This window comes from Sebastes umbrosus, chromosome 1 (genome assembly GCF_015220745.1).
Source record: "Sebastes umbrosus isolate fSebUmb1 chromosome 1, fSebUmb1.pri, whole genome shotgun sequence".
Lineage (NCBI taxonomy): Eukaryota > Metazoa > Chordata > Actinopteri > Perciformes > Sebastidae > Sebastes > Sebastes umbrosus.
The window spans coordinates 12,561,248-12,572,630 of record NC_051269.1 but is presented as its reverse complement, the minus strand read 5'-3'; the positions used below and the strand labels follow the sequence as shown (position 1 = coordinate 12,572,630).

General features: G+C 40.9%; 1 protein-coding gene across 1 annotated transcript; it reads left to right on the top strand.

The window, feature by feature from the left end:
* The first annotated feature begins 4,964 nt into the window (after positions 1-4,964).
* On the top strand, positions 4,965-10,648 carry hrh1 (histamine receptor H1). The gene is made up of 2 exons (XM_037787360.1): positions 4,965-5,124; positions 8,436-10,648. Exon 2 carries the CDS (start codon positions 8,649-8,651, stop codon positions 10,299-10,301), a length of 1,653 nt encoding a protein of 550 aa, XP_037643288.1. The 5' UTR covers positions 4,965-5,124; positions 8,436-8,648; the 3' UTR covers positions 10,302-10,648.
* Positions 10,649-11,383: the final 735 nt, after the last annotated feature.

Sequence of the window (11,383 nt, the reverse complement as noted above, 5' to 3'; positions counted from 1 at the left end):
AAATTTGATTAAAGTCGATTGTGGAAACTGTTTTTTTAATTGTGACAGCATTATGAGACGGATTAAAGTCACATACAATAAAAGACTTTACTGAAACGCCTCATTTCCGCAGGTTTTCGTTTTGTGTCTGTGAAACGGTATAGTATACGGATCGGATTACTTTCTCTAGTGGCCAACAAGAGGAAATGCATCTCTTTATGGATGGATAGAAATACCATCGCAGATATGGGGGAAAAGTTACGAGCTATATGGAGTTACTGTCTGTTTTTCACCGTCCAGTCTAACGTTAGAGGAGTCACATTTAAAACGTTACATTTTTTTTCTAAGAGAAAAAGTTTGAAGGCATATTTAGCTATCATTGGTAGCATTCTAGCTGTGTAACATAGAGTGTAATATAGCCTTGTGGTTCATACGTCTTTTAACAAAATAGTTAACAAAACTGCTAAATAGATAGAGCTGTATTACATGCATCAATCAGTTTATTAATGCACACATGTTAACTTCCTGTTAGCATTATATAACTTCCTGGCCGTTATCTACCGCAAAAGTTCAATCAATTTTATTTAAAATTTAAATTAAAAATTTAATAAATTGATTAAACCTATCCAGACAGAGAATGTCTAAGGGGCTAACATTAACTATACAATAAATAAGCTAATTGAACCCAAACTTTGATGCTAATGCTAGCTGTTGTAGCTAGCCCACATACCAACATATAACATTAGTAAGTGCATATCAGCTACATTATCATCTTTATCGTATCCCAGCTGCTGGGCGATCTCAAGCCATATATTGTCCTCTATTTAGTTGTTGAGGTGGTAGTGTTTGTCGTACATTACAAGGTGTTGAGCAAGGCCTATGGAAAGGAGGCTGGGTCACAGGCGGACATGGCTCTTGGGGTATGGGGTATAACACATGCGCAGTGTAACTGAAGCTGCGGCCGTGCGTTGCGATTGGCTCAATTTCGGCGAGTGCAGACCGGATTTTACTGCGCATGTGTTTTTACCTCCAAAGATATGACGCGTGACCCAGCCTCCTTTCTATAGGCCTTGGTGTTGAGAAAGGTACGGCCCATTGCTACTCCGAAACAGCAATAGTCCGAAAAATATCCCATTGGACCGAAAAAAAAGCCCATTTGTCAGACAGTCCGGTACCCCGAAAACAAACGCACATTTTTCAAAGGCCCATTTCTCCGAAAATACACATCCTCCATGCAGCAAACAGGAGCACATGGTGGCTAATTATTATGCAAAATGACTGTGTTCAGTTGGATTAAAGGATTTCATTAGTCAAACATATATGAAGGCAGATATCTGCTGAAATCGAGGTCTGTCCAAATATTTCTTCCCCCGCATGAATGTTCCACAGGAGTGTGCCATCATTAATATGAACCCACAAAATCAGTTTTTATAAATTTCCATGCGAATATTTTGGACGAAAAGCGTGCTTTGTGTGAAACAGCTTTAAGTTACACTTTAAATGAGTGAGAGACATTTTCACTGTACTTACAAGAACAACAAAACATTAATAACATCATTGATATTGTCACCGGGATATAAAGATTCTTTCATACAGTAGCTGGACCAATTAGCTCATGTGAATAATTTGACAACATTTATACCGTATGTAGGCTATACTGTATTTCTAATTGATTTATCTTTATATCTTCGTTCAATTATGATGCTCAGTGTGCTCAAATATTCTCATTTTATATGATGTTTAAAATGGTGGTGTGATTGTTATCTCAAGATAATGGAAAATTAAGTCTCTTAAGACAGAATTATGACAAACCACAGCTGCCTTCAGCTTCCCGCTCTGCATTATTTGGTTTCAAGGTTTTTATTTGTCTCATATTCAACATATCTTTATATTGCAGTGAAATGGTTGTTTGCCTCCTGTGCTTGAAATATGAATATAAATACAATATACTGTATATGACATTAAAATATATAAGACAGAGATAATACTCTATATACAACAAAGATAAGATGGTATTTGCTTTGCAAATACTACTTAATGTTTGTTTTGCATGTTTCAAAAACCTGAAAGAACATTTGGCTAAGGCATCTACATCTTCCTAAAATTTTAAGGATTATGAAGGCATCTACTGTAGGTGTGTAGGAGAAGAAGAAGAAGAAGAAGAAGAAGAAGAAGAAGAGGAAGATTCTTCTATTACACAGAAGAAGAAGACACATTTTATTAATCTCCATGGGGGAAATTAAATGTTTTCACTCACTCATTGTTGTTTTGCACACACACATAGGCCCAAAATACATGCATGCACACACAGGACCCACACAAGCAGTTATGGATTTGGTGCCTTGCTCAAGGGCACCTCAGCAACTGCCCAAGAGGTGAACTGGCACCTCTCCAGCTACCAATCCACACTCCATACTTACTGGTCGGTGCTGGACTTGAACCGGCCACGGTTTCCAAACCAAGTACACACAAACTGAGCCACTGCCGGTTATTCTAATAATGCTCCTATAGATAAATGTATTTTAAGTAAATCTTTACAAAATTAATGAAGAATCTATGTATGAAACAATGGGGCAAATTAATGTTGTATTAGAATGACCTGGGTCTGAACCTCAGGCTCTGCCAAATAGAGGAGGTTTGTTCAGATATTAACTATGACCAGAGTGGCATAAAATCCAGAAAACACACTCCCTCCCAAGAGGGGAAAATCTATTGACTTTAGTGTCTCTGTGACCTTTCTTATAACACCACCATTAGGCCAACGTTTTTATTTCCCAATGTCTGTATTTCTTGAGCTGTTGCTTGCTTGCATACAAACCAACAAATCATATCATAGTTCACACACCCAGCTGGAAGAAACATGACATTGGATGTTACCCATTATGACACTGTCAGGCTCACCTTTTATAAATCTTTAAATGTGTATCTCCTGACACCTTATCATAAATTTATACATGCAACAAAAAGAAACTACGTTCTGACCTCGTGAACTTTCCCCTACAGTCGCCATGCTTCCATCAGGTCAGACACATCACAACTCCCTTTGGCCAAGTAGCTGTTTCACATTGAGTCAAAACCCAGAGGAGCCCCAGATGAAGCCCAGACTAATTCTCAGAATCAGCACATTAGCAGCATCATAGGAGCCACATCACCCCACTACTGTGAGATGTGCCAAATGTTATCGAACATGCTTGATTTTTTGTCAGAAAGCTCTCCCCAGTGTGAAACCCAGTGCCTTTCGAGAGTGCACATTGTTCCAACAGAAAAATCAGAATTTATAGTTGGCAAATATCATCAGTTCAGACAAAACATCCTCTGATTGGTCAACTGTTCATCTGCAACATCATCCATGTTGACTGTGAAAGTAACAGCTGATACTTGGCATTATTAGTCTTCTTTGTAGATGAGTGCATTTGTATTGTTTCAGGACCAACCTGAGACTTTACATTTCTTGAAAGCTGCGGTACGAAGTATTTCAAGCTGTTCATAATAGATTTTGCATAAACAGGTGTTTCAATTCAATGTAATTAACAATCATGAAATATAGCTTCTTAATATGAGATTGTAATCAAAACCCTGTGGTGAGAGGCATGAAATTGAATATACACAAAAACAAGCAGCAATAAAAAATGTTGTAGCATTTACAACCATACCCAAACTTTCACTTTCCCTTTAACACTGCTACTTTGACACATTAAATGTCCATTTCTATTTGGCTACTTCCTTGGATCCTTCTCAAGGGAACACATCTGATTCACACCTCACAAAATATCTTCTTTTTTTAGAGGAGCTATGACTTAAGTTCTAAACAGACTGGTGGCATGCACCCAAGACAAACTAGTCATGCTTATGTACGTAAATCCTCAGTGGAGACGGTGAGACACACTCGGCGTGGGTGGACATGCTGCCCTGGTGAGCCATATAGCTGGAGAGATTGCTCAAAACCCAGTCAGCAACCCAAATTGATATGCTTTAACATGATGCTTGCAGAGTGTGGACTTGATGACACTATTACAGCAGTGTCCTTATTTGCCCCTGCTAATAATACAAACAGCTCCCACCCTCACCTCTCTCTCTCTGATGCAGGATTTCCATAAAATGGCTCAGCGGTAAATAAAAGTGAAAAGATTAAATACAGATGTTTTAGTATTTAAGGATGTGTGATGAATAGCATTTTTTTCCATTACAGTAATGTGTAGATAACACTGGGTTCATGACATGGAGGAAGTTACATCCCCCTCCTGCTCAAAGTCTGCAACAGAACACACCAATCATAACGCCACACTCCATCAGGTGAAAACCAATTCCAGTGACAAGGTAATTTTTATGGCTGCAATTAAACTAGATATCATGTAAAAAGTCTGGAGAGAGAGAGAGAGAGAGAGAGAGAGAGAGAGAGAGAGAGAGAGAAACACACAGAGAGAGAGACAGAGAGAGAGAGAGAGAGACACAGAGAAAGAGAGAGATAGACACACACACAGAAAGAGAGAGAGAGAGACACACAGACACAGAGAGAGACAGAGAGAGACAGACACAGAGAGAGAGAGAGAGAGACAGACACAGAGAGAGACAGAGAGAGACAGAGAGACACACAGAGAGACAGAGAGACAGAGAGAGAGAGAGAGAGAGAGAGAGAGAGACATAGAGAGACAGAGACAGAGAGAGACAGAGAGACACACAGAGACAGAGAGACACACAGAGAGAGAGAGAGAGAGAGAGAGACAGAGAGAGAGAGAGACATAGAGAGATAGAGACAGAGAGAGACAGAGAGAGAGAGAGAGACAGAGACACACAGAGAGACAGAGAGACACAGAGAGAGAGAGAGAGAAGGAGAGAGACACAGAGATAGAGACAGAGAGAGAGAGAGAGAGACATAGAGAGATATAGACAGAGAGAGACAGAGAGACACACAGAGTAGGAGAGAGAGAGAGAAAGAGAGAGAGAGAGAGAGAAAGACACATAAAGAGACAGAGAGAGGAGAGAGACACACAGAGAGAGAGAGAGAGAGAGAGAGAGAGAGAGAGAGAGAGAGAGGCTTTTTCTTTGTAAATCCAACCTCTGTCCTTCACTCGTTTTCTGATTTTCATCCGGAATACAAGCTGGAATTAAACGGACTTTCCTGGAAATCCATTATTATTATTATTGGTAAGTCTATAAACTGTCTCCTCTTACTGGACAGACACATACAGGCTGCATTAACTTACATTTGTGAACTGATCCAACTTTTTTTTTTTAATGGCAAAAGCCAATTCATTATCAGACTATTATAAAACATTCATGTGTTTGTGTGTTTTGCACTGAAAAAGCCTTAAAAGTTTTGCGCGCAGACGCTCAACAGGTGTCTCTCTCTGTGCGCACCGACCTGTATGTAGTATTTCACACAAGAGAGACATTATTCATTTGGATAGATAGATAGGCTCCATCAGGTCTCAACAACACATTAATCTGTGTCCCGGCTCTTTTCTAATGACATCAGACAGGCAGGCAGTGGTCATTATAACATAATCGTATTGAACAATTACGCGTTGGATAAATCTTCCTGTCCTTTTCTGGTGCGTGAAGTGAGAGTGAGCTGCGCAAATACGCACCAGTTGTGGACTTGCTTTCTCTGACATTCATCCCTTTTTTTTATCTTGTTATTCTTTGCGAATTCGGTGAGTAATATGGTTCCTAAATATTTGTGTTGCGGAGGCAGTTATCGTATAAACACAGAGGATATAGACAAAATGTTTACAGTCACACATTTCAGCTCAGATTCAAAGCCAAAGAGATTTATGATACATCATCTAAGAGCTTATTATTAATTGAGAGGCTTCAATTATTTTTTTTCAGCCTCAAATATGAAGCATATAGATGTACAATGTGAATGTGAATTGGTTTCAAATGTGGCATAAAACCGACTTTATCACCAATTTGAAGCTTTGACTGTTGGATCAAGCTCCTGTCAGTATCTCCATCTGTTTATACATTAAACCTGGAAGGCTATAACATCCATCATACAGCATCCACAGGATAGTGCCATAGTTTATTAACTGCTCCCAATACTACCAGTCTCTCTGCTTAGTTATGTATTTATTGAATTGGTGGAGGCAACGAGATGTAAACTGATGTGAGCAAAGACATCTTTATTCTACTAATGTTGCTCCATTTTAATATTAAAAAAAGATATCAGAACCAGTTATGAGTGCTTTTGTGAGGATGCTCTGCTAAAAACCTCTCAGCTGGTGTGAGCACTAAAGTGTGAGTTTTTTTTCTTTTTCCTCCTCATGAGTGTGTCATCTGTGAGTAAGCATGCAGGCACAGAAATACAGAGATACAAACAAAAAAATGATGTAGTCATATCCGTTAGATAAATAGGGAAGAAAATAGATGGATGGGTTTGAAAACTGATGTTTCTGCTTAGTCAATAAGCAACATGTTTCCTCTCTCCCTCTTGAATTATTACGATTTAGATTTTGTTTTACATATAAGTATGTTTTCTTATTGAGGACACACCAAACCTCACGTCCACATTCTTAAAGTTTTTATTGTTTTATTCATTTATTTATTCATTTAGCAGGTTGGCTTTACACAGACATGAGTTTCTTTCCGTATTTTTTATGAGGAATGATTCAATATGAGTGGGATGTGATGATCTTATTGGCAAAATAACAAGCATGCTGATTCTCTTTTGCTGGACAAATAATGTTTTATGTTTAGGTGTGAATCAGAGGATCCTGAAAAGGCCAAATGACGTATTTAAATTCACAGGTTTATCACAGAAAGACAAGTCCACATAAGAAATATAAAGAAACTTCCACCTGCCTCCATGGCAACGGGTTTATTTCAGTCTACTCTTTTAAAAAATCAATACCTCAAACTGTCTAGATAAGTGATCAGATTTTCCAGCAGTATATTGATATGTTTTAATATGAGATGTCTTTCTGTGCTTTGCAGATTTAAACATGTTGAATCAAACATGGTGCAGATTTTATAAATCCTAAAACATATATTCCATCATGCAACACCAGCAGCAGTTTATTGCCTCCTTTCCTCCAATTGCTTTTTCTACTGCTGTCATTGCAGAGATTGGCCACCCTCCCCTTTGTGTGAGTGTTAAAGAAAGCCAGCTGGACAGCGAAAGAGAAAGACCAGAGAGATTTTAGCCATGCTGTACATCCAAACCCAAAAAGCGAAAAGATTACAGTAAGTGTCGAGTTGTATTTAAGTATCTTTTCTCCACTAGAGGCTTCCTGTTTCCACGTCACACTTGTGTGAGTTGAATATTGGACCATAATTGGCCTCCAAACTAGTAAATATGTCACAAAATCATGCTCACTAGCCTGTCTAAAAGGTGCTAAATACGGGATTGGGAGCATTTCTATTGCCTCTCAACAGCTCTCAACATGGCAACGGCAAGCTAGCAGCTCGCAACTAACGGTGTTAACAGCGCTAACAGTGCAAAAAAAACGGCAAAAGTGCTAACAGTGTTAACCTGAGGGGGATCCAAGGGTGGGTGTTACACTTCAGCAACGCCGGCGTCAGTCGGGACGGCGTTATAAGCTGTAACCGCTGTATGAGAGCAGTGCAGAGCAGCGGCCGTGAGCTTGCCAGCAGTGCATGCTCACATGCATGAACATGAGCAAAAAGCACACACGGCCAACCCGGCTATGTAAACACTGCTCAGGTAGACATTACTCTACTATATCTTTACATAGCAAATCGTTGTTTGCTGCTTTATTAATGCTCTCGATATTGAATTTAGCAGGTTTATGCTTAAAGGTACAGTGTGTAGGAATTGGTGGCATCTAGTGGTGTGGTTGCAGATTGCAACCAACTGAGTACCCCTCCGCTCACTCCTCCTTTTCCAAGATTGTGGTAACGCCGTTCACCTTGCTCAGAGGCCATCCTTACAGTACCATAATAATACTACTTTAGGAGCAACGGAAGTCAGATGGTGGCTAGCGGAACACACAGTTTTGCACTCTATGTTACTGCAGTTTCACAAGTGTGTTGGAGAACTATGGTGACCGGCAGCTAACGTAAAAACACGAAAAGCTCTCTCTAGAATCAGTGTTTGGTTTGTCTGTTCTACTGTAGAAACATGGCGGACTCCATGAAGAGGACCCGCTTCCTATGTAGATATGAAGGACTCATTCTAAGCTAACGAAAACACAACGATTCTTAGTTTCAGGTGATTATACACTAATGAAAACATAGTTATGCATTTTATATTCCATTTCTGCTAATAGATCCCCTGAAATGTTACACACTGGACCGTTAAACTCAGATTTAAGGTGAGGACAGAGAAACTTTCCTCCGTCAGCAGATGAATTTGAAAACAGTCTTCTAGTGTCAAACTCTGCACCTACATCATTCTGCACAGTGAAGGTCAGACATTAAATGAAGTAACAATAAGTGAAACACAAAAACTGTGACAAATGTTAATGGTTTTTTTTGTCCTTTGTGTTTTCCAGGTGTTTGGATTTATAAAGCAAATGGACTACATATCAAGACAACAACTTTTCCAGTATTTAAAGGATTACCTTTTTAACATCAAGGTGCACTGGTGTTGGATCCAAACTGAGTAAATACACCTCATTAAAACCTACTGCTCCATACATGTTTTGGCCGTTTAAGACACACCGTCCATGATATGACTGGACCTAGAGGTGACCATCGCACCTACCATGATGGAACCTGGTCTGTCACCTTCCACAGACCCTCTTCACCTCAACACCAGCAACTACGTCAACAATAACAGCAACAACAGCTGGAGTGGCCTCCTCGACGCCGACTCACTGAGGAGCAATCACACGCTGACCCTCCATGGCCGCTTCCACAACGCCCTGCTGGGGGTTTGCCTGGGATTTCTCTCTCTCCTCACCATCTTGATGAACTTGCTCGTCCTCTACGCCGTGAAGAGAGAGAAGAGCCTCCACACCGTCGGGAACCTCTACATCGTCAGCCTGTCTGTGGCGGATCTGATCGTGGGGACCACGGTCATGCCTCTGAACCTGGTGTATTTGTTGGAGGACGAATGGAAGCTGGGACGGGCTGTCTGCCAGTTTTGGCTTATTATGGACTACGTGGCGAGCACAGCCTCCATTTTCAGCTTGTTTATCCTGTGTTTGGATCGGTACCGCTCCGTCAGACAGCCGCTCAAGTACCTGAAATATCGAACACGGGGAAAAGCCAGCGTGATGATTTCTGGAGCCTGGCTGCTGTCAATGATGTGGATTATTCCAATTTTAGGATGGAGGTCTTTCACTCATGTGGACCTTAAACCCGAGGAGGAGAACAAGTGTGACACGGATTTCCGCTTTGTCACGTGGTTCAAGGTCATTACTGCTGTCTTCAACTTCTACGTACCCTCAATTTTGATGCTGTGGTTTTACACGCACATCTACTTGGCAGTGAGGCAACATCTAAGGGAGAGGGAGAGGATCATTCATCCGACCGACTCATTTGTGGAAAATGAGAACGGACAAAATAACCAAACGCCGGTGAAAAATTACTCCAAATCACCCAAGAGGGAATGTGGCGTTCCAATGAAACTCACGAAAAAACAACGCTTGTTGGACCAGAACACTCTAGATCAGCGATATTCCCTCGAGGATCCCTATAAATCTAAAACCGCTTCATCCAGATCTCACAGGAAAATTGGTGTAAAGTGCCAGCAGACGTCATTGCTCGCCATGACAACAAAACGACTCAGAATGGCAAAAAAGGTCAAAAGGTGCTCGTTGTCTCCTGAGGAGAAGCAGCCAGACATTGAGATTCCCCTGAGTCGACCGTCGGTGCCGCAGGACGTAATATGCTCTGAGGGGAACAATGAAAACAAACTTCAAGCGTCTTTAAATGAATGTCAAGTCACGGTGCCAAAGTCAGTGAGCGGCGTCTGTGATATCGGTCAGGTTTCAGACGTGCAGAGATACACCTCTGTTCTCTACAGCGACTACGACCCCAGTCACGCTCTGCCCTGGACTGAGGAAGGGGTCGAAGACGGCAAATTGGACCCGACTAACGCGATGACTCTGAGACAGACGTGGCAGAGGTTTATCGACCAATCACGTCAGCGTATCCAAAGCCTGCGGATCCATAAAGAGCACAAGGCAGCCAAGCAGTTGGGCTTCATAATCGCTGCTTTCTTGTTGTGTTGGATACCGTACTTCATAACTTTCATGGTCATGGCGTTCTGCAGAGAGTGCGTGCACCATGACCTTCACATGTTCACCATATGGTTAGGCTACATCAACTCCACCCTCAACCCTTTTATATACCCACTCTGCAATGGGAACTTCAAACGAGTCTTCAAAAATATCCTCAACATTCGTTTGTGAGGGACAGAGCGAAGACGCAGAACAAAATCATAAATGCTGCTGATACTCACAGATAAGGAGGGGACATCTGTTGCATCAATTCAATGTCTTAAAGGGATAGTTCGGGTGTTTTGAAGTAGGGTTGTACAGTATGAGGTACTTATCCATAGTAGGTGTATTACTTATAGTAGGTGACGGTCGGCACGCCCCCAGCACTGAGAAACAGACACGGGTACTGACACCGGAGCAAAGCAATGTGCTGCTGTGGACGGGGACTAAAAGAAAGATTTCTAAAAAAAATCTGTATCAGTTTAAGTGTACGTTATATTTAGAATATTTTCACCACTTTATCTTGCCGTCAGACAGCCCTTTCCGATGGGGAACTGAACTGAAAGTGAAACTTATCTATGCTCTCTCCAAAGCCAGCAGGCTCAGATGACAAAAACAGTATAGATAAGTTTCACTTTCAGTTCAGTTTGCCATCGGAAAATATTTTAGACAGCGTACACTTAAACGTATATTAATTTTTTAGGTGAGCCTTTCTTTTTGGTGGCTAAATTATATTTTTCTGCTGTCCCCGTCCATAGTATTACATTGCTTTGCTCTAGTGTCGGTGCTCCTGTCTGTTTCCCGATGCTGGGGGCGCGCCGACCGTCATCTACTGTAAGTAATACACCTACTAAGGATAGATAAGTACCTCATACAACCCCAATTCAAAACACCCAAATTGTCCCTTTAAACGCCCTTGAATGGGTGAGATTTTTAAGTGTAGATGAAACTGTAAATGTATTTTGAGCGTCACTTATTTCAGTTTGTTCTAAATCTTATTTAGGTAACTTACTGTCCTCCGTGCTCCGATTCTGACTCATGGCAACAGTTGAGGATAATGTCTGACTTTAATGTTATTTATTTTGTCTATGTTATGCTAATGGTAGAAGTGTGTCTCAGACAAGAGGTCTTTAAACTGAAAAAATGTTGATCTCTCACCCTCGATATAAACAGGAACATGAATGTAGTGTATTGGCTCTGGTCCAGAGCAGAGCAAAACTACGTCCAACATGTGTTTTTAAAAAAATCTTTTTATTTATTTTTCTTTTTTTGCA